This window comes from Mus caroli, chromosome 6 (assembly GCF_900094665.2).
Source record: "Mus caroli chromosome 6, CAROLI_EIJ_v1.1, whole genome shotgun sequence".
NCBI classification, from domain to species: domain Eukaryota; kingdom Metazoa; phylum Chordata; class Mammalia; order Rodentia; family Muridae; genus Mus; species Mus caroli.
The window spans coordinates 32688349-32712006 of NC_034575.1; the positions used below are offsets into that span (position 1 = coordinate 32688349).

Consider the following 23658-nt stretch of genomic DNA (forward strand, 5'->3'; position numbering starts at 1 on the left):
AGATAAGATGCAGAGTGCCCGCAAGTTTGGCGCCTGACCTCAGCCCCCATGTCAGCAGATGCCCACTTCTTTGTTCTTTGTATAATTCCCCCTCGACCCCTCCCATATTCTCCGCGATGTATGCTTTAAAAAGAAGGCACCTCAGCTTAATAAACTGAGACCTTGATAGGTACAATTCTACTTGGTCTCCGCCTCTCTTTCTTTTCCTCCCATTTCCTTCCAGGTTCTCGGTCCCCCTCACACCCATGAATAACTGAATCCCGCAGGACGGGATAACCATGTTTCAAAAACAGAAAGACGGGAAGTAGAAGGGAGGGGAGGGAAGAGGAGGGGAGAGGAGAGGAAGGGAAGAAGGAAAGGAATGTTATAGCACTCCCATGAAAAGAGGAGGAGAAAGAGGAAGAAGAGGAAGAGGAGGAAAAGGAGGAGGAGGAGGAAGAGGAAGAAGAGGAGGAGGAGGAAAAGGAAGAGGAAGAGAAAGAGGTAGGACAGGAAGCAAGGCTGTAACTGTGTTGTTTCTGTCTCTCTGAAATCCTCTCTCCCTAGATCCACAACCCTGCAGTGTTATATATACTTCCAGTCTGACTAGCTGCTCAAACAGCTGTGGAATGTACATGGGAGGAACAGAGTGTGGCCTTAGAGAGCATCTAGGTCCCTGCTTCTATCCAACTGTCTTCTCAGACCCTCCACCCACCATGCTGACTCTGTCAGCCACAAGCAATCCAGGATACTGGCAATGCAAACTCATGATCTCCTCCTTGCTCTTAATACTGAACTCCAGCTTTCCTGAGCAGCCTAAGAAATGCCCTGCTGCGGGTGGCGGGTGGCGGGGGTCGGGGGGCAGCAACACTGAAAGCTGAGTATACTTCATCACCTGTGCCTGCCTTTTTAATGCCAAGTCTTCACTCCTAAATCCCTGGCTAGCAAATCTCCACACGAGAGCAAAGCCCATGGCCGACCTCACCCTCTTGGGTACGAAGCTACTTCCAGGATGCTCAGTTTCTAAGTGCCGTACCATGGTCACAGAGCCTGCTGCATGGCACACCCTCCTCAACATGTATTTAATTGAGCTGGAATTGGACAAGCTATCTCTCTACCACAACCAGTGCAGCGGCTGGGTTATCTATTTCTATCTATTGCACAAAGTAGATAAAATGGCTACAGGGACTGTGGAGCTGGCCTAGCAGTTAAGAGTACTTGTTCTTGCAGAAGACCTGAATTCTATTCCCAGCAACCAAACAGCAGCTCAGAAAAGTTAGCTATAACTGCAGTTCCAGGGGATTCAAAGCCCTCTTCTGTCCTCTGCTGCATGAACATATTGTACATATATGTGCATGTAGGTACATCCATACATGTAAAATACTAATAAAATTTTTTTTTTAAAGACTGGCTTATTGGGTAAAATTTCAGGGGCAGCTGTGGTCAGAGCCATGAGCCCTGAGGTCTTTGGATGGCCTGCAAGCATGCCCTAGCAGGCTATAAACTTACTTCCACGTGCCGTTTCTGAACATAGGCTGGACACTCCAAGAGGAGCCAAAGATGTTAAAAGATTTGGAGAAACAGTCGTTGTAGATCAAGCCGGTGTAGATGGAGAAGATACCCATGAGCAGGATCAAATAGCGCCCATTGAAGAAGATGTTCCACATCTGGTCCAGGAAAAAAGGGTGAGTGTCAGTGGCTCTGAAGTGATACAGGAGGGGAGAGAGACATGGGATATGTCCAGCATCAGTAGTGTGGGGGAGAGATGACATGACTAAGGCAGACATCATATTCCTACCCACACGAGCTTATGTAGGTCAGCCAGAGAACCCTGGGCCTTTATTCACTGTGCAAACAAAAGCATGTAAGCCTCACGTTCTCTCTTTCCACAGAATGGATGGCTGTGAACACTGAGGCCTCGTCTACTAAGTGAACTGGCATGCTGTGGTCTCCAGCACCTCCAGGAGATAGGCCCTGCGCTGGCCTCTGTCCTATCATCACAGGTCTGTATGCCTTTGGGGCTTTGTCTTCACAGAGACAAAGCACAGATGGGCTTCTGTCTGTCACATCTGCTAGGGAAAGCAGCTTCCTGGGGTACTGGCTGTGGATATCATTCATTCTAAGAGCTGATGACAAGTCCGTTTGCAATTTTAAATGTCTTCCATGGAAAATGACCTCTGTTAAACTTGTTATGGAAGACTGAATTGGTCACAAGACTGGCTTATGATTAACTCACAGTGACATCATGGCACTCCTTCTAACCAACCCAGCATGTGCCAGAGGTCTGTAGCCATTCTTATAGTCTGGAACATAGCTAAGGGCACGGCTCCACTCTGTCAACTGTATGACCAAGAGCTTATCTGACATTAACCATCACAGGCACCCGGGGGCCTCTATAGTCACAATACTATGGAAGGGGACCATGCCAAAGGCAGTGAGAAGTGAGGTACCACCAATATCCAGGACTCCTTGGGGTTTCTTCAAAGTTCTGCCATGAACAAAATATTCATGGTACGATATGATAGGTTTTAAAGGAAGTTACAAATAATGTGTGATTCTCCATGGCAATTTTTGAAAAGTACATATTTGTAGACAAGCACAAACACACAGAATGGAAATATATTCAAAAGCATTCATCAAGATCTTTCTCTAGGTTTCTCGACTGTAATCTGACACAATTAACACATATTGCTTTTATAATCGGAGTAAAGAAAGTTTTTAAAATATTAAGAGGAGGCTCAGTTTAATTCCAGCGTTCCAGAGGAAGAAGTAAGCAGATCTCTGTGAGTTTGAGACTAGCTCCGATTATATAGTGAGATCCTGTCAATAATAATATGATAATAATGGTGGTGATAATGATGATGGTGATGATGATGACAATGATGATGATGTAACAGGTGTAATAGGCCTTAGCACACACAAGGCCCTGGGTTTGTTCCCCAATACCTTCAACCATCAACAAAAATCACTGCTTTGAGTTTGTCTAGCATGCAGCATAAACCTGGCATAGCAGTGCATGCCTGCAATCTCAGATCTCCATAGGTAGAAGCAGGAAGCTCAGAAGTAAAGGGTTATCCTTGACTATACAGTGAGCTTGAAGCCACGTGTGGATAGATGAGACCCTGTCTCAAAAGGATATAAATAAATAAACAAATCAATAAAATTTAAAAAGTAAAAGCCAATGTCTTATAATGTCACAAAAAGAAAAAGAAAAAAAGATGTGTTCACTACAGCAAGAAACCCCACACTGATTAAGAGTTTTATGTTGAATTGGGTTATTTTTATAAATATATGTTATTCCTTATAGTGACAATCACATGCATATGTTTAAAAAGATTGATTCTTACAGTTATTTCTTATGTGTGCATCTGTGTGAGCACATGCCACACATGTGCAGGTGCCTGAGGAGGTCAGAAGAGGGCGGTAGATCCCCTGGAGCAAGAGAGTGACCGGTGCTGGGGAACCACACTCAGCTCTTATAGAGGAGCATTAGCACTCTGAAGTGCCAAGCCATCTCTCTGGCCCTCACATATACATTTTGTGTCTGTCTTTTGTTCAAAACAGGGTCTCAGATCTTGGTCTGGCTGTCCTGGAACTGACAGCCAGAGTAGCTTTGAAGAATTCAGAGATCCTCCTGCCCCTTCCTCCCAAGGGCTCAGGTTAAAGGCGTGAGCTATATCAAACGACCCCTCGAAGTTACATTGTAACATTTTCCCTCCCAGAACATTTGCTGGGACCACCCACCTCGTTGGTGCTCTTCTGAGCCAGCAAGTGCCTCTCATTTAGGACCATCCACAAGGCTGCCATCAGCATCACCATTCCATGACCACAGTCTCCAAACATCACAGCGAACAGGAAGGGGAAGGTGATGATAGTGTAGGGAGCTGTAGGGGTGACAGTCACAGAAGCTGAGGCCCCGAATGGATCCCCACACTCAACCAAGTCTTCCCTAGGGAACCCCCTCCCCTCCCCATCTGCTGGCAGGTTTACACAAGCCTTCCTGATTGTCTTTCCTCCACCATCTCCACACAATCCAGGCTTGGTTCCCATGTGCTTGAGCTAACACGTGAACACAGCTATCCTTTCTTGGTTTATGCCAGCGCTAAGTCTTATACAGTGATTGGAGCTTCTCCCTGTCACAAAGTTAGATGCCACTGTGATAGTTGATTTTGACCTGCTTGCTGAACTAGATTCCTGATGAGAATGAGACCCTGAGGTCTCTGGTCTAACCACTCGGTCAGTCCCTTAATGGATTCCTCGGATGGTGGCTTTAGGAGAGGGTGAAAGGTAGAACTCAGGATCTCAGGCCTTGTCTGCTAAATAAGGGATTGGAAACCACCAGGCTACAGCCTGGGGCATCTCTAGGGGACAGTTCCTGAGCTGGCCTCCAGTGTCTGTTCCTCCAACATAGGTCAGATCTGTATTCATCTGAGGAAGTAGATCGCTGTTTGGGACTTGTGCTGGCTAGTTTCTGGGTTGTTTTGGTCAACTTGACACAAGCTAAAGTCATCCTGGGAAGAAAAAGTCTCCATCAGTTTAGTTAGTAGGCAAATCTGTGGGCATTTTCTCATTACTAAATAATGTGAGAAGGCCCAGCCCAGGAATCAGTGCAGCCCTGGTCAGGTGGCCCTGGGATACATAAGAAAGTAAGCTGAGCAAGCCACGAGGAGCAAGGCAGTAAGCAGCATCCCTCCATGGTCTCAGCTTCAGTTCCTGCCTCCAGACTCCTGCCTCAAGTTCTAACCCTTCTTGATGAACTACAATTGTAAGCTGAAATAAACCCTTTCCTGCCCGAGTTGCTTTTAGTCACGGTGTTGATCACAGCAACAGAAATCAAACTCGGACAAGACTCTACCTTGCCCCGACCCCTTCCCACATCCCCAATTTCTCAGCTCTCTTTTTTCCTTCTCAACCTGCCACCATGATGCTCTGAGCCCAAGGGACCAAGCGGCCTTAGACTGAGCCCTCTGAAGCTGGGAGATAATGCATCCTTCCTCCCTGGGGTGGCCTGAAAGACTAATGTTCCCATAGGCTCACATATGTAGACACTGGGTCCCCCAGTTGATGACGCTGTTTGGGAAGATTGTAGAACCTTTAGGAGGTGGAGCCTTGATGAAAGAACTGTGTCATTGAGGCATGGGCTTTAGGCTTTATCGCTGTGTCCCACTTCCTGTTCTCTTTCTGTTTCCTGTGTGCAGCTGACAATGTGATCCCCGGCTTCCTGGTCCTACTGTCATGCCTGCCCACCATGCCTGTTGTGTACCATGCCATAGCGTACACTCTTTCTGGAACCAAGAAATAAAATAAAGCCTTTCTTCCCTACATTTTATCACAGCAACAGGAAGTACTAATCAAATCCCATCTCCAGGAAGCTGTTTATAGAGGTATTTGGCCAGTGTTATAAAAGTAGCTGAGACAGAACTGGAAGCCTGTCACTAACTTCTATATTCTTTCAAGCGCCATCTTTGGTCTGTCTCCACTACAGACACAGCACCAACAGTTATCCACAGGCATTGCAACCCCATGGGGCCCCTGCATTATTGGTCACAAGTTGGAGAAGACTCAAGCTGTAGAACTGCACTGTTCTCTGTGTGGCTACAGTCCATCTGGTCTACCCCTCTATTTTACTAACCAGGCCACTAGAACTGTACAGCACCAGGCACTCAGGATCTATTCTGCTGACCCAAAGTCCTGTGTATCCTGTCTTTCTCACACCATAACTTCTGGATTGTAAAGATGCTAAAGGGTCCTGGCTGACCTGGAGACGGATAAAAGCTAGGGTTGGGGGCTGGAGAGATGGCTCAGTGGTTAAGAGCACTGGCTACTCTTCCAGAGGTCCTGAGTTCAATTCCCAGCAACTACATGGTGGCTACAACCATCTGTAATGGGATCTGATGCCCTCTTCTCGTATGTCTGAAGACAACTACAGTATACTCATATAAATAAAATAAATAAATAATTCTTTTAAAACTAGGGTTGGCTGCCATTTAAAAGAGCCAGGTGTGGTATGACACACCTGTAAGCTCAGTGCAGAGATGGAAACATGGGAGTCCTGAGTTCAAAGCCATCCCAGGCTACATACAGGACCTTGACTCTAAACAAATATAGATACAAGGACAGGTAAAGACAAAAACCAAATCTTTCATGAGTCAGCATTTACAAAAGACAATACGGGAAATTAAATGAGTCGTCGAGTGTCATGGTATAATTGGATTCGCCTCCTGCATCTACTGAGAGGCACACCTTAGTAATTTTCAATTCCTTGCTACCCCATTGTATGAGCCACCAGATCCTTACCTGGGTTTATCTCTCGGTAGCTACCTACGCCATACGCATCAACAATGTTCTGGAAGCCAGCTGTAAATTTATTCGTCCTGTTGAAGGTGGGAGGGTCTGTTTTAGTTTCCACTTCTGTCATGATGGGGACCATGGAGGAGCCACTGAGTTCCTGCAGAAAGAACAAAGTGACCAGTGCGCATGGAGGAGAGCTGATTGCTGGCACTAAGATCTGGACATGAACTTGGGTCATCTCCTGACCTTCCAGAGAACTATGAAAGGAAATGTATCTCAATGCTTACCTAATATCTCTTACATGAGAGTATCAAAAAGGCGGAGCCCATCCTGGTTCTCTGGCATCTTCCCCCATCCCCAACACACGCGTGTGCACATATACATAATATGTACACACACACACACAAACACACACATAGCCCTAGGGTCTCTACTCTCCCTCCTCCACCTTTTCCTTCAGAAACTCAGCCACTTTGCTAACTCATCCTTATCTTTCAAGGTGGCATAAGCTTTCTCCCACATGTCTTTTCTGACTGCCCAGTAGGTTTTCCTGACCCAAAAGCTCTAGAAAATCCAGCTGCCTACAGGTGAATCACCAACTTGCCCCAGCTAGGTCCTCCTTGTCCCCTGCCATTCCCCAGATCCTCCATTTCCTCAGACTCCTGGTCTGTCCTGTCTGACTTAGTGGCCACCATTCCAGATCAGTATTTCTCTCTCTGGAGTCCTGGCTCCTATTCTATGGGTTGCCACCCTAGTCGGGCCTCACCATCCCCTCCAGCCTTAGTTCTTCTGCTGACTTCACCCACCCACTCTGCCCAGTCATGTCTGGGATAAAACAAACCAAGGGCATTGTTCTTCAAAGCTTCCTATGGTCTAACGAGTGAAGTCAAAACATTCTCAGAGGGCAGGCTTCTGTGCAAGGTTGACTTAATCCTCCACTGCCACCTTCATAACCCACTTCTCATGGAAACTAAGATTTCAAAGCCACCTCTCACAATTCTCTGTGCGCTCCATCCCACCACTCCACATCACCATGGCAACCGTCAGAGGTGCTTTGAGTGGGACTATACCAACAACAAAGGTCTTTAAAGAGTTTAGTCTCGGTTCCCCTGATGTTGTCAGGAGGTACACCTCAAGGCAAACCCATTTTAGAGATGAAGGAACTGCGGCATAGCAGAGTTAAGCAACTGTTCCAGGTCATAGAGCAGATGGAGTGGTTTCTCACTGTGTTCTTGAGGAGGAATGGGAGTCACCTCCTTAGCAGCAAGGCCTGAAGCCTTCACTCCTTCTCATACACACCCCATGGCAGCTGACACAGAGGCTGGCAGAGGCCACAAGGGATTATGTTGATGGTGATGACAGTATCCAGGATCTGTTCTATCTTCATGCTTCCCTCTGCCTCCTACCCACACAAGGCCTTCCACTCCTGTGTGGGAAAATGCCTGTGACAACCCGGAGGACTGAAGAAACTGCTCTAGCCAGCCTCGTAGGAAGCTTAGCTTTATTGTGACACAGGATGACTCTACACTGAGACAGGGTCTCCAGTGTCACAGAGCTTCCACCTGCCTCGCCAAAGTCTTCCCATCTCCCAGCTGGCTCCCTCTCAGTCAGATCAGCTTTCCTCCACCCCAGTCCTCACCCCAATGGGGTTCACCATCCTATTACCCCATGCCATGATCCAAGCAAGTGATCACATTCTCCAGCAGGAACTCCAGCTCTCGTCTCCACAGAGCCCATTCCCGCTTGTGGCTCACTCTGGCCCCAAGTATAGTCCCGTGAGGCCTTGCATGGCATGAGACACTGTCTTGCCTGGGCTTGGATGATGCAATTATCCTCACCTATCAAGTACCGAGTGCCATCCCTCGGGCACTTTTTGGGCTGGGGCTCACTCTTTCATTGATGAGGACAACTGGTGGTTAGAACCAGTTTCTCTCCACAATGTCCCTCACTTTCTTCACCCACCATGCACAGCTGCCTGAGACTGGGCACTCAGGGGCGTGTGTATTGTCCATCTCTCTTTCTAAGAAGTCTACTGTGGCAGGGCTATGTTTATCCGGGGGGGGGGGGGGGGGGGGGGNCTGGATCAAGTGTGTTTGTGTAGCAGATGAACAATCAGCTCTGTGTGTGTGTGTGTGTGTGTGTGTGTGTGTGTCTGTGTGTGTGTGTGTGTCTGTGTGTGTGTCTGTGTCTGTGTGTGTGTCTGTGTGTGTGTGTGTGCATGCCCTCAGCTCTGAGGCTGGCACACTGATGAGCCATCTGTGCCTTTGAGCTCTTAATACAATGGGCCTGGTTGTTTTCATCTCTCTGGCTAGCCTGTACCTCTCTAGGGTGATAGCACCCGTAATCATATTGTGATACCTGTTACCACACCTGACAGAGAGGCGGCACATAAGCACTCAACATGTATTTGCCTGTTCTTCAACTGCTAGAGAAAAAACAGATTATCTTCTGTGTCTTTGCACTGAGTCAAGAATTGAAGGCTGGGAACATAGCTCAGACGGCAGAGTGCTTGCCTACCATTCTATAAGTCCTGGTTCGGTCTCTAGCACTATAGAAATCAAGTGTAGGAATGTATGCTTAGAGTTGGAAGTTCAAGTTTATCCTCAACTACATAGAGAGCTTGAGACCAGCCAAGAATACATGAAATACGGTCTCAATTTTTTAAAAAGGTACTGAAGGTACAAGAGAGAGTCAGTCCTACCACAAAGCCACCTGTGAAGTTCTCAGTCCCAGAAAGAACAAGCAAGGGACTGGGGAGGCTGTATGTGACTTGCCTCCCATCCCCAGCTGCCCCTGCCTCTCACCATGCCTTGCTCCAGGGCCTTCTTAATGTGTCTAGTGTCTGCTACTGGGAACCAGATCTCAGCGATGATGCACTGCTGGGTGACGTCAATGTTGCACATGTTCAGCACGTGGTAGACGGCCTTCATCTTCTGAACTTTGATGACCCAGGAGTGCCAGTTGGCAGCTGCTTCCTGCAGCAGGCGCTGTCGGTGAGACTCTGTTTGGGTAATGACCTGAGCAGAACCAAAAACAGAAAAACAATGAACGCTCATGGGAGTATTTGATGCAATGGCAAAAATGGGGGTTCATCTGCCATAGTGGCTTCCCCTGCCCTGAGAAGAGCATGGTCTTCCCTAGCCAAGGTTAGAACTTACAGGCAAAGACCATATCTTCCTTTCCCCTAAGATCTCCCTCCTGCTAGCTCTTTGGGTTAAACTGTGTATCAAGTTAAGATGAAGCCATGCTGGATTAGCCTGACCCTGGATCTAGAGATTAAGGCACACAAGAAGCACACTGTAGGAAGCATTCATTGATAATAATGGTGTGTCCACTAGCCTAGGGCATCCTGTCCAGTGGCCACCAGACAAAACAGGAAGGTTCCTCCCTAAGCCCCCTCAGCAAGAACCCAGCCCAGGTGGCACCTTGATTTTGGCCCCCTGGCCCCCAGAAAGAACTGTGTGTGAGAAGCAACGACAATTTGTCTATCCAATTTGTCATCATTTGTTACAATGTTCTCAAAACAGACCAAAGGGTCTCTGTGATAGTCAGTCCATAAAAGCTAAGAGAGCTCATGAACTGGCAATTTGGCATGAGTAATAGTCACTGGATAGAATTAGACTTCATGTTTTGACAAATAAAATCGGGTCTTCTTTTTCAGGAACCTTTCTTATGTGGCTATTGTGGCATACTATAAAAGACACATTGTAAACGTAAGACTTATAATACACAGGCCCGCACGTGGGTCTTGAAAGGTCATTGGGAGGTATAATACAGCCTGGTCCGAGGATTACCAGGAGACAGGACCACCTGGCACAGATGAAATGTTCACAGACTTTACAGCAAAGCTTACCCTAACATAAACACAGTCTACTCTCCAGGAAAGACACACCTGCAGGTTGGAGAGATGGCTCAACATATAAAGTTGCTTGCTGCCAAGCCTGACTTCCTAAGTTTGCATCTCAGAGCCTATATGGTGGAAAGAACCTACTTTTACAAGTTGTCCTCTCTCCTGCACATGCCGTTAACACTTGTGCCCACACATGCACACACACACACTGACATACATACACACATATACACACACTCACAGACATACATACATACACACATAGACACACACATTCTCTCTCTCTCTCTCTCACACACACACACACACATACACACACACACAATTCAAAAAGAAAAATCCTTCTAGCAAAAAATGGCAAAAATGGGGGTTCATCTGTTCTTCTGCTCTGAAAAGATCATATGATCATTTTGTCTCCCAGTTGGTCATTATGCCCAGTGACACCACGTGTGTCTGTGATGAGAATATTCAGGAACAGCAGCAGCATGGAAACTGGTTGTTGAAGTCAGCTGAGCCGACTTCTAGCCAGCCAGTCACTTGATCCCATAACCATACATGCCTGCTTTCATAATTTGTCTCCCCCTGCCAGAAGATGCTGCCAGATGGGGTGTGGGGTTTCAGATTCATCCTTGGGCATGGCGGGACAGAGGGGGAGGATCTGGCCAATCACAGCTTCCCAGATCCCTGAAGACAATGCCCAAGCCCCACTGTCTATAAGCACAGCCAGCCTTATCTCTTCCCACCCTCCTCACAGTACATTCCTGAGGCCCACACAGTTTTCATGAAAGAAATCCCTTGAAGGAAACAGTTTCTGGGACAGTGGCTAAAAAGGAACAGAGACATTAAATACATTAAATACACACATTCTGGGACAGCAAAAGTGTCTGCTAGCCAAAGGTTTTTAAAACACGTGTGCAGATGTGGTGGCATAAACATGTAACTCCATCAGTAAGGCTGAAGCAGGAGGATTGGCATGAGCTCAGGACAAGCCTGGATTGCATAACAGATAGTAGTAGCTTTGCCAGGGCTACACAGCAAGACCCAGTCTCAAAAATGGGTAATTAAGGGGCTAGAGAGATGGTTCAGCAGTTAAGAGCACTGACTGCTCTTCCAGAGGTCCTGAGTTCAATTCCCAGCAATCCCATGGTGACTCATAACCATTTGTAATGGGATCTGATGCCTCTTCTGGTGTGTCTGAAGACAGCAATAGCGTGTTCATATACACGAAATAAATAATATTTAAAAATGAATAAATATAACCTAATTTCTAAACCCACACAAGGAAGATTTAAATTGTGCTGGCCTATCCAGTAGCCACGAGAATTTAGATTTAATAAGAATTAAGCAATGACTCAATTAGTAAAGCACTTGACAACTGAGTTCAATCCTAGAACCCATCTAAAAGTGCCGGGCACTGTGGGATATTCTTGTAATCCAAGGCTTGGGAGGTAGAGGCAGAAGAATCCCTGAGGCTTACTGGCCAGTCAGACTTCCTAACTGGTGAAATCAGGGACTCTGTCTCAAACAAGGTAAGTGGCATCCCGGGGGATAATATCTGAAATTGAAATTGTACTCTGGCTTCTACACATGTGCACATATACACATGCATGTGCGTGTGTGTGTGTGTGTGTACAAAATTTAAATAGCAATCAAAATTCAGTCCCTTAGTGAAACTAGCCAAATTTCAAGAGCTCAGCAGCCACCTATGTCCCATAAGTACAGCACTGGATAGAGTAGGCTGCAGAGAAACTGTCACATGGAAAGTTACAATGAGCAGTGCCTATACAGAATATCCCATCAGATACAGTCCCAGCCGACTTCACCAGCCAGCTTCCGTGCTGCTGCTGCTCCAGCGCATCTTCATCACAGTGGTTAATCGGCGTAACAGTTTGGTACGGGCAGACTGGTTGTTCCACTCAGTTGGCTGACAAGTTGGTTGCAGACTCATCAGGCAAAGGTTGGCCATGAAGGGCTCCTTTCATCAGCTATGGGCGGCTGCCTTGAGGTAAACGAGGGTTGTGGTCCATTCTAAGCTGTGAGCAGCATGTGACAGACATGCAGAATTGCCAACCCCCACTCCCTGAACGCTGCTTTCTAGTTGTGCAATCTGCTGCAGCTCCAACCAGAATTGCATAGCAAACATTCCAGGCAGGGGCCTGGGGACTGGATCCACATTGGAAAAATAGAGGCCATGGGCTCACGGCCTGAAGCCCTCACTCACGGTGATTAAGTCTTCCAGCCTCACGTTGACACTGGTCAGCATCTCTCTGCGCTCGGCTGCATGCTCCGGGCAGGGGTAGATGGTAGCACGAAACCTGTGTTAAACACATTAAAAAGGACACACATGAGTGACTACAGAAAAGCTTCTACAATCCCTTTGCTATGAGGCCATCACTTGACTCAAATGGCTAAGCCTTGGCTGAAACGGCCTCCTGTGTGGTCCTTAGAAAATGATTCACAACAGCTGGGCACAGTGCCTCCTGCCTATAACCCCCGGCACTTAGAAGGCTGATGAGACGGGAGGATTACAAGCGCAAAGCTTCTTCAGAGTGAATTTCAGGCCAGCCTTGGTGTATACCGCAAGGGGAGGGTGCCTTCCTAGCATGAATGAGGTCCTGGGTTCAATCCCCAGGACAGCACACACACACAAACATAAGTAACATCAACATTGTTCTACAGAAAGAGCTGGACCATGGAGATTACGTTTTCCTTTTCTATTTGCTGGTTTTTTGGTGTCCGTGAATCAAATCCAGGGTCTCCAGCATGTCAGTCAGGCAAGTGCCCCACCACCATGCTGTGCCTCCCATTCAGCCCACTCAAGCAGCAAGCTAGAGTAGAACAACAAGGTATAACCTGGACCAGGCTGTGTCGCTCGCTACTTTGTTACCTTGGTAACTGGTTAGTTACCTTCTCCCTGTTCCTATGCTCACAACTATTGACAGTCGTTGTGTCTTCAGCATCATTTAAAATGATCTTCTGGAAGTTACTCTAAAGTCCTAGTCAACTTCAAAGAGGGCCCAGTCACGGGCATTCTGCATGGCACAACTCTTTATCCACATCCAACCCCAGTCACCATGACAACACGACCGTCTCTCACCCGTCACAGATCTTCTTGATTTTCAGCCTGAGCTGTTCTCCTTGGTAAAATATGATGAATATATTCTTTTTAATTTCTTCTTTCTGGAATATCAGAAAAAAAATTATTTTCCTTCCTTCTTTCCCAGAGTTGGGGGTGGGTGACCTGTGTAAACATTCCACCACTGAGCTATACCTAGCAGAACATAAACTATAAAATCTGAAAGCCCCAAAGTAATAGGGGTACTGCTTGCTAATCAAGGAGGCCACAGGAGCATCTAATTCTGCTCTCACCCCCAGGAAGAAGAGCCATGCTCACACCTAAGGAAAAACCTCAAAGAGAGGCTCGGGTATTCCAAGTATCAAAACAGCAGTAGCTAGCAGGGCGTCAGAAGCAGCTATAAACACCTGCATGTTACAGGTTAGTCTATGCCTGATACTTAGCAAAGGGAAAGCTGTGGCTAAGTTTTGACTCACACAGCTGCTGACTAGGTGCTCTTAAGAACACTGTAGGCCGGCGGGTGTGGTGGTACACACGCCTTTAATCCCAGCATTCAGGAGGAACTTAAATGTTTCAGGCAGTCAGGGATAAGCAGTGAGACCCTGCTCAAAACAAAGGAACAAATGAAACACACAAAAGCCATTGCTTAAAGTATGTTTCAGACTGGGGGTGTAACTAGCTCAGTGGCTGAGGGTCCACTGGGCTTGCGAAAAGCCCTAGGTTCAAACCTCAGCAATGCAAACACAAAATTTGTTTGTAACAATGCAAATATGAACGGACACAATGCTATCAGCTTGTTGTCGCTGCTTTTCATTTGAAGGGATAAAGAAAACCAATAAAACACGTTCCAATGAACTTATCACAGCACTTGGGACCCTGGACTCAGGTGCCACTTCAAAGAGATGCCACTTGTCAGGCCCAGAAAGTGTCATGAAAATGTCACACACTCTTCAAGCCAATGAGCCTTCCTTCCTTGGATTCGTCTTACAGATTTGATTCATTAAGAAGTAAAACTCCACATGCTTAATCCCAGGACTAAGAAGATGAGGAAGAAAGTCTTGAGTTAAAGCCGGCCTGAGGATAGCTACACTGTCTCAAAACAACCACCCAAAGGTTAGGAGCAGAGACACCATGGAGGGTAACCAGAAGCAAGCGTCCAGAGATACATCCTGAAGGTCCCGTCACCCAGCATCCTTCACAGTAGCACCTGTACACATGATCGCTTCGGTGGCTTCTCAGAGGAACAGGTTAGAGGTGTTCTGGAATTTCTGCAAATGCCTACTTTACACTATTTCCAAACATCTTCCGCGTATGGAAGCTTGCTGGCCTTTTCCTGAACGTTGAGGTCATCTAGTCTCTAGATCTGCTAGAATCAGGTATCCATTCTGACTTCCTGGCACCTGCTAGGTGACCCTTCGTCCATGATCCTCTTTCTCCAGATAGTCCCTTTATAAATACTCTCTCCCTCCATGATGACTACATTGTCAAAACCTAATTCTAAAGTAGCAGTTCAACACCACAATTTAAAATAACCATAGAAACCGGGTGTGGTGCCCATGCCTGTGATCTTAGCACTTGGGCACTATAGGCAGAAAGATCAGAGGTTCAAGGCCTGTCTCTGCTGCATGGACAATTTGAAGTCATTCTGGGACATGTGAAACTCTACCAAAACACATACATACACACAAAGAATAAAGGATGCACAGGATTATAGGTAGAAATTTTCTTATTATTTTAAGTGAGAGAGAGCAGAAAAATCATTTCCATATAAAATTATAACTGTACTCAGGAGAGAGAGACAGGCAGATCTCTGAGTTCAAGGCCAACCTGCTCTACAGAATGAGTTCCAGGACAACCAGGACTACACAGAAAAACTTTATCTTGAAAAACCAAAAACAAAAAAATACATAAATACATAATTATAACTGCCTTGGTTAGAGAAAAGCAATACAAAAAGATAGTTAAGGGCTAGAGAGATGGCTCAATGGTTAAGAGCACTGACTGCTCTTCCAGAGCTCCTGAGTTCAGTTCCCAGCAACCACATGGTGGCTCACAACCATCTGTAATGGGATCTGATGTCCTCTTCTGGTGTGTCTGAAAAGAGTGACAGTGTACTCATATACATAAAATAAATAAATCTTTAAAAAAAATAAAAGAAGATAGTTAAAATATACTGGTATACTAGAGAGCATTTGAGGGGGGGACCTTTTTTAGTTACTCACAGGAAAGAGCATGAACACAGAACACAGTCCCCCCCCACCCCCCAACACAAATAATGTGGTTGAGTTTATCCCGTTGGGTCAGCACATTTCAGATGCACTGGATAAGTCTCACCCTGGGATAACCTTAGCATCTCCTCACCGGATAAATATGTGGGTTTTTTTTCCCTTATTCTCTATTTTATTTTAACTATTTTTTTAATCAAATGAAACTTAAGATAAATGTTTCAGCCTCTCCTCTGGAAGATTACAGACTTTTGGCTTCTGGGAGTGAAAAACAAGCAGGCTTAAATATTAATTGCAAGGGTAGAGGAAGCAATTATCTTATAGACTTAACAGCAATAACTGTGTAGCTTCAGGGAAGAGCCTTCTCACCGGTAACCTGTGGACTGTTGGCAGCAAGCATCTTTTTATCTTGTCAACATCACCTGGGAGGCTGTAAGAAGTGCAGACCCTCAGGCTCCAAACCAGCCCAGCTAGATCCCAGGTGACCCTTCAATCTGAGTGAGGGTACGCTGAAGCTGGACTGCAGTCGGCTCTGGCTGATGAAAACAGATCAGCCTCACATGGTCCTAGTATTGTACATTTCTAGAAACAAGATGCCTACCCACACAGTTGGAGGAATGAATAAACTATGCTGTGTTAAGAAGAACTGGTCCTTGAATAAACCTGTCAAATGTACTAAATTTAAAGGAGGGGGTGAGATAAGGAGAGAAGGGTTAAGGAAAGAGAAAGAGAGAGAAGAGAGGAGGTGGGGGAGGAAACAGACCCTAGCTGCTTGAGAGAGGGAGGTCTTTAGTGCTATGGACTCCAGGAAGCTCACAGAGCCCTCCTGCAGGCTGGAGTGCCCACCGTCACAGGGTCCTCCAGAAGTGTGTCCATTTCACTGAACTTCAAGTACACGTTTCCCCGGCAAACTCTCCACAGCAGCCTCTCGAAGGAAGCCATCCTCTCCCTGTTTATCACACCAGCCGTGAACCTAGAAAGCAGGAAGAGGAGATATTTATGAGGCATAGGCTTGTGGGAGGGATGATGGGAACTGCTCACAAGGCCACACACGTCCCAGCTCCAGCTTGCCCATATCTTATTAGATTGTCTATTTTCTTTGATATTCTGTGTCCTTAATCATTACAATTCTATCTATACTATATATAACATTATACACTATATAATACTATATATATTATGTAGTATATATCATATGTAGTATATATAATAAACCTTTTTATGGTGTGGTAGTCAATGTCAGTAATGTTCAATGGTCTCAATACATTTTTATCTTTAAAAAGCAATCCCTTAGGAAACACACATTAACCAGGCGGTGTAGCACATGCTACATGCTTTGATTGCAGTACTCAGGAGCAAGGAGCAGGTGGATCTCTAAGTTTGAATCCAGCCTAATCTACAGAGCAAGTTCCAGAACATCCAGGGCTAATCAAGAAAACCCTGTCTTGAAACACACACACACATACACTGAACACATGGATGTCCAGGTATCCTGGTACGTAGATAACTGCTAGCCTAAACATCTGACATGGTCTTCAAACTGTATCTTTTCAATGTTTTATTACTTTGGATGACATTGAGCTTGCGTTATCTTTGGGTAAAATATTTATATAAACATTATCTTCTTTCCATTTCTAATTTTGGGGGGGGGGAGTTGTTTTGCTTTGTTTTTGCTTGTTTGCTTGTTAAATGGGATTTCTCTGTGTAGCCCTGGCTGTCTTGGAGCTCACTATGTGGACCAAGCTGGCCTTGAACTCATGGAGATTCACCTGTTTCTGCCTCCTGAGTGCTGGGGTTAAAGGCGTGCACCAACAAGCCCGGCTCCATTTCAAATTTCAATAGGTTCTCAATATGTACTGAATAAAAGATTAGGGACCTCCAACCACACTGTTCATAAATACCTTAAACTCCATCTATCTCACAAGAGCACTGAATGCAATCCCATGTTGAATTGCCAGATATTCTCAAGAGTATGTATGCTGTATTAGTATCAGATATTTAGAGTTGATTTGCCTGCTTAATCCTGTCATTTCCAAGGACATTTGAAAACTCCAAGTGCATTTTATCAAACATATCTACCTCCTAACTTTATCCCAAAGCTAGGGAAGAGTTGCATATAAAGAATGAGCAGAGACTCCTCATGGGGGCCAGGTCCAGGAACTCTCCAAGCTTGAAAACATGCATACCAACGTGAGCAAGGGGCACTCCCTCCCCCACCTCACTGCAGAGAGAATCTCTTGTGTGATGTATGGAAGCATCGCCTGTCAATCAAATGCTGTTGGCCTATTAGCTTAGGCAGGAAAGAGGAGGTGGAAGTTCTGGTACAGAGAGAGGATTCCTGGGATAGAGTCAGGCTTGGAGGATTCACCCAGGAACATGGAGGAGGAGACACATGGAACCTGTGCAGAGGTAACGGACCATGTGGCTGAAACTTAGATCAGAATAAATGGGCTATTCATTGATGAGCTAGCTAGAGAACAAGCCAAAGCTTGTGGCCAAGGTGTTTGGGAATATGTTTTGGATTTCAGAGTGGTTTCTCTGGGAGCTTGGGGTGTGGGAGGAGAACCATGCACCGCACCAGCCTTGTGTGTTACTCCTGGGTCTATTTCTTTGGAGAGCCTTGTATTCATTTACAGGCTGTTCCACACCCAGGAGTTCATTGTTCACTGATTCGTCAGTCCGGGAGATTGATCACATTCCAGACATCGAGTGAAAGACCAAGCACGTATCCACGCCCAGTTCTCAGGGCACGAAGATATACTAACCCCAACTTTCCAGTCATGAAGGCAGGTATGGCTCTTAGCTCCAAGAGACCCGAAGTGTCCTCAACAAAGAAATCTTCACCTAAGTTGGTTTCTGTCTGAAAGACAAAACACCGGCCTGTCAAACACAGGACAGCATAGAAGCCCCTGAACCCCAGGGTTTGCTGTTTCTAAGGAAGCTTTAATCTTCTACAGATGTCAACACAAATGAACAGGCAGAGAGCTCCTTGTCAGGATACCCGCCCCCACCCCACACCTCCCAACACAATCACAGCAACCTTCCCACCCCGAGCCTAAGTCTGCTCTAACCCAGACCTCTCTAGTTCTGACTCTCCTTCCCTTAGGCCAGACTTGTATTTTCTTAATCGAGACAGGGTCTCATTATGCTACCCTGGCTGGCCTGGAACATGACCTATAAACCAGCCCTACCCTGCCTCCCAAGTGCTAGAACTGAAGGCATGCATAATTATACCCAACCTGAGAGCCACAATATTTTTTCATTCAATTGAGCCTGAATCACTGCTACTGTACCTGTCATGTTTCCCTTCACTGATAGCTTGACTATGAGGCAAGAAACAAAGTAGTTTATTCTTAGGCCAGACCAGTCAGTTTTCAAAATAGGAACTTAAGACTCAGAGAATAGGGCCCTTTATCAACCCCACCCCAAGAAAACACCTCAAAAAAGTCCTGGGTTTTCTTTAGGAGGTATTTGAGTTCTGTCAGTTCCAGAAAGCTCTTTTTCAAAGCCTGATGGCTCTGGTTGGCTTCCTGCAGCTCTCCTTCCAACTTCTCTAGAGTCGTCTGCAAGGGAGGAAAAACGAGCCAGGTAAAAAGTGTTGTGACATTTCTTCTATACGTTAACCAATTAACCAGTAGCCACAGTCAATAACCAGCCATCAAAGAGGCAGTCCCCATGTCAGAGCATAGCTGAAGCTGTGCCCTGCTCTGCTGCAAACCATGCTTTCCCGTAGAACATAGTGGAAGCCAGAGTGTCCAGATGCAGACAATGCAAAAACACCCTGAGGAGTGGAAGACAGCTCATGAGGAAGTCATGGTGTCTTTCCCTCTTTTAAAACCCCTAAAAGGTAGGAAATCTTACACAGTGGGAATTCATTCTGTCCAAACACACTGTGATGACGGTTAAAATGCAAGAGACTGTATCATCTCCCTCAGCCACTCCCCTGACCCACACCCCAGACACCCCAGTTCTACAAGGATCCAAAGAGCCAAACACAAACCAGAGAAAAGAGGCTACAGAAAAGGTGAGAAAAAAAACACAAGAAGGCAGAACTGAGACAAAAAACAATTCCTTTTCCCAAATGAGCATGCGCGCGCGCACACACACACACACACAAATACGAAAATCACCAGCAAAATCAAGACACAAAAGGAAACACAAAGAGACAAGTAAGCTTGCAGCTTTCACTGACAAAGAAATGGTTAAACTGAGAAATAAGAAAGCAAGAAGGGGACCAGCTAGCTGGCTCAGCAGGTAAAGGTGCTTGCTGCCAAGACTGACAACCCGCATTACATCTGTAGGTCTCACATGGTGAAAGGAGAGAACCAACTCCGTCAGAAGTTGTCCTCTGGCTTCTACATGCACATCACAGCATGTGCTTATGAGCACACATGAACACAGAGAGACGCAAATTTAACAATTTGAAAATCAGGTAGACATAAAAAGAGATTCTAGTATATTCTAGACACAATTTGTAAATGTAATATTGAAGTTTAACAGCCAGGCATGGTGTCTCACATCTTTAATCCCAGCACTGAAGAAGCACAGGCATGGAGACTTCTCAGAGTTCAAGGCCAGCCTGGTCTACACAGTGAGTTCCAAGACAGCCAGAGCTGTATAATAGAGACCCTATCTCAAAAACAAACAGACAAACAACAATATAAAAACCTGGAAGATTGCTTACCTAAAAAGACCTTTAAAATACAATGGAAAGGACTGGAAAGTTGGCTTAGGGTTAAGAACACTTACTGCTCTTGCAGGGAACCAGAGTTCAATCCCATGAAGGCTCACAACTATCTATAACAACCACCTGTAACTCTATCCCAGGAGACCTGATGCCCTCTCTTCTGACACCTGTGGACACCAGGCACTCACATGGTGCTCAGACACACATGCAGGCAAAACACCAGTACACATACAATAACGTTTTTAAAATAGTTTAAAATAATGAGAATAAATAAGTTACAGAAGAAAACCAATATAGCTGACCAAGATAAAATTTAAAATGGAGAATAGTAGGCTATGGTGTGTGTGTGTATAGCTATATATATATTTGTATGTGTACATATGTGTGGAGGCCAGGGATCAGCCTTGGGTGTTGTTCCTCATAAACCATCCACCTTGGTTTGTTATTTCGGTTGTTTTGTTCTGTTATTTAGATGGGGTGTCTTGTTGGCCTGTAGCTCACCTTATAGGCTAGCAAGTCCCCAGGCTCTCCCTGTCTCTGCTTCCCCTGTGTTGGGATTATGAACATGTGCCACCATGTCTAGCTTTATTATTGCTGTTATTATTTAATAGAGGATGTGAGGAATCAAACTCTGGGTCCTTGTTTGTACAGTAATCAACTCCCCTTTAATGGTGGTTTGAATAGGAATGACCCCCATAGATTGATGTGTTTGAATGCTTGGCCATAGGGAGTGGCACTACTAGGAAGTGTGGCCTTGTTGGAGTGGGTGTGGCCTTGTTGAAGGATGTATGTCACTCTGGGGTGAGCTTTGAGGTCATATATGCTCAAGCTACACCCAGTGTGGGACACAGTCTCTCCCGCTATCTTCTGTTCAGGATGCAGAGCCCTTAGCTCCTCTAGCACCATGTCTGCCTGCACACTGTCATGTTTCCCAGACAGGATGATAACAGACTAAACCTCTGCAATAGCCCCACTTAAATGCTTTCTTTATTAGCATTGCCCTGGTCATGGCGTCTCTTCACAGCAATAAAGCCCTCACTAAGATATCTATTGAGCTATCTTGGTAGTCTACAACTATGTGAGGGTAGTAAACTAAAGAGCAGAGTCAGAAACCATGACCAGTGAAAATGGATTAAGGTCACCAATGTTCAAACTGTGGTGTCTTGGCAGTCTAGGACTAGGCTCATGTTCCAAGAGATCCAAAGTCCTTCCTATCCTCCTTGGCATCAAGCACACACATGGTGCACATACATACATGCAGACAAACACAAGTATAAAATAAATACATTTTTTTTTAAGGAAGACTATCCTCTGTCCCCTGAAAACATGTTTATAATGTCAGACAAATTTGGAGCAGTGAAACTCGGAATTCCTGCTTTGGTTCAGCTGAGGGTTTTACAGGACAGAGACTGAAACCAATCACCGCACGCTGAGTCCAGCTGGATAAACTTTTTTTTTTTTTAAGGTAGAAAGAGCCAGTTCATAGCCCTTTTTTGTGTATGCCAAGCACATAACTGGAAAACATCCCTTCCCACCCATACTGGCCCATTCAGCTCATCCTATGCCAACACCCTAAGCCTTCATTGCCTGTGAAAAACTTTGGTGCACAGAAGAAATCTCTCCTCAAAGTGGTGTGAGCTTTGTTGACAAAGCAAAACAGCCCCCCTTAATTAGCATAAGAGCCTTAAAGTTGCACCCTGAGATTTTCTTTTCTTTTCTTTTCTTTTTTTTTTTTTTTTTGGTTTTCGAGACAGGGTTCCTCTGTGTAGCCCTGGCTATCCTGGAACTCACTCTGTAGACCAGGCTGGCCTCGAACTCAGAGATCCGCTTGCCTCTGCTTCCCGAATGCTGGGATTAAAGGCGTGCGCCACCACGCCCGGCTTTTTTTTTTTTTTTTCATTTATTTATTTATTTTTAATTTTTTTTCCTGAGATTTTTCTTAGGATAGTGTCTTAGTTGGGGTTTCTACTGCTGTGGCAAAACACCAAGAACAAAAGCAACCTGCAGGGAATGGGTTGTTTTTGTTTGTTTGTTTGTTTTCACCTCACAGCTCTACATCACAGTCCATCACTGAGGGAAGTCAGGACAGAAACTCAAACAGGGCAGGAGCTGGAAACAGGAGCTGATGCAGAGGCCATGGCTTGCTTCAGCCTTCTTTCTTATAGAACCCAGAATCCAGCCCGGGAATGACACCGCCCACAAGGGGTGGGCACCTCCCACAATCCATCACTAATTAGGAAGATGCCCTATGGGCCTGCCTACAGCCCAGTCTCATGGAAACATTTTCTCAACCAAGGCTTCCTCCTCTCAGACAGCTCTAGCTTGTGACAAGTTGGTATAAAATTAGCCAGTTGCAGACACAAAGTAACCCCCACAGGGAACTATCACCCACTTGCTCACGTGTAAAGAACATGAGAGCCACTTGATCATTCTGAGCTGGGGAGATGGTTAAAGTAAGGCACTTACCTCCAGGGTGATCATTTCCCGAGGGAGAGGGGTCTCTGCATCCTTCTCAGGCACTTGGATTATAATCTCGTTTTGCATCTCATCTTCCAGAAAACCTGGAACACAGGTGATCATGACTTCCCAGAACTAAAAGGGGGGTCCAGCGGAACAGGTGCCCTCGGCCAGCTTAGCTATCTGTGCTGTTGGAGCTCCCGCCCAGCAGCTGGCTCCATCCTCCAACCTCCTATACCCTCCACCTTGGAAATCACCTCAGAAAGTATCACACGTAGCACAGTTACACCAAGTAACGTGGTGGTTATATTCTACAAACCAGTTACGTCTTCCAGTTCACATTTAGGCAGTAGGGGGGAGGTGGCTTACGCAGGATTCTCTCCAGTGACTCGCACCTTCGGACTTCATTCACAAACTTCCTCTGGAAGCTGTTCACATTTGCATTTAGCTGCAGGAAAGGGGAACCACAGGCTACATTAGGATTCCACAGCTGCCAGTGGCTTCAACCCTGTATCATCTTCTTGATGCTGGAGAGAGACTGTTGCTAGGAGTGTGTTCGGGATAGATATGGCTGTGCACAAGATACACAAGTTATAGGCAAGGTGCACCCTCCAGTTCCCACCTCAGTGGGGTCAGGAATATGAGGGACCTTGAATACTGTACAGGTCTACATAGTGCATCTGGATCATCATCAAGAACTCGACCTTTGCCATGAGTAACTCTCACACTGGGTCTGGAGGCAAGGCTCAGCGGTTAAGAGTGCTTGCTAGTCTTGCTGTTAGGTTTCCAGCACCCAAGAGGCAGCTCATAGCCATGTAACTCAGTGGACCCAAGGCCTATGGCCTCGTGAGCACCCTCACTCACATGCACACAGTCACATACAGACACACATGTCTACATGTGATAAAGTGATAAAAATAAAAACTCTTTAAAATGTTAGTGAGGGCTATGCTAACAACTAGTGACGCGGGCTTGCTGAGGAAATAAAGGACTAATTTAGCCGGGCGTGGTGGCGCACGCCTTTAATCCCAGCACTCAGGAGGCAGAGGCAGGCGGATTTCTGAGTTCGAGGCCAGCCTGGTCTACAAAATGA

The 23658-nt window shown here is 45.9% G+C and overlaps 1 protein-coding gene across 1 annotated transcript in view; it reads right to left on the reverse strand.

Annotated features, from left to right (window-relative positions):
- The window catches only part of Atp6v0a4 (ATPase H+ transporting V0 subunit a4), a 42405-nt gene extending 19127 nt beyond the window's left edge, over nucleotides 1-23278 (reverse strand). The window contains exons 1-12 of the mRNA XM_029478635.1: nucleotides 23229-23278; nucleotides 22935-23065; nucleotides 22575-22669; nucleotides 18859-18984; nucleotides 18187-18281; nucleotides 16268-16394; nucleotides 13218-13300; nucleotides 12342-12435; nucleotides 9075-9287; nucleotides 6277-6427; nucleotides 3724-3863; nucleotides 1489-1646 (exon numbers count right to left, since the gene is read on the reverse strand). Coding sequence (XP_029334495.1) covers nucleotides 1489-1646; nucleotides 3724-3863; nucleotides 6277-6427; nucleotides 9075-9287; nucleotides 12342-12435; nucleotides 13218-13300; nucleotides 16268-16394; nucleotides 18187-18281; nucleotides 18859-18984; nucleotides 22575-22669; nucleotides 22935-23065; nucleotides 23229-23278 — 1463 coding nt within the window. The remainder of the gene's footprint in view (nucleotides 1-1488; nucleotides 1647-3723; nucleotides 3864-6276; nucleotides 6428-9074; nucleotides 9288-12341; nucleotides 12436-13217; nucleotides 13301-16267; nucleotides 16395-18186; nucleotides 18282-18858; nucleotides 18985-22574; nucleotides 22670-22934; nucleotides 23066-23228) is intronic.
- Between the last annotated feature and the right edge of the window lie 380 nt (nucleotides 23279-23658).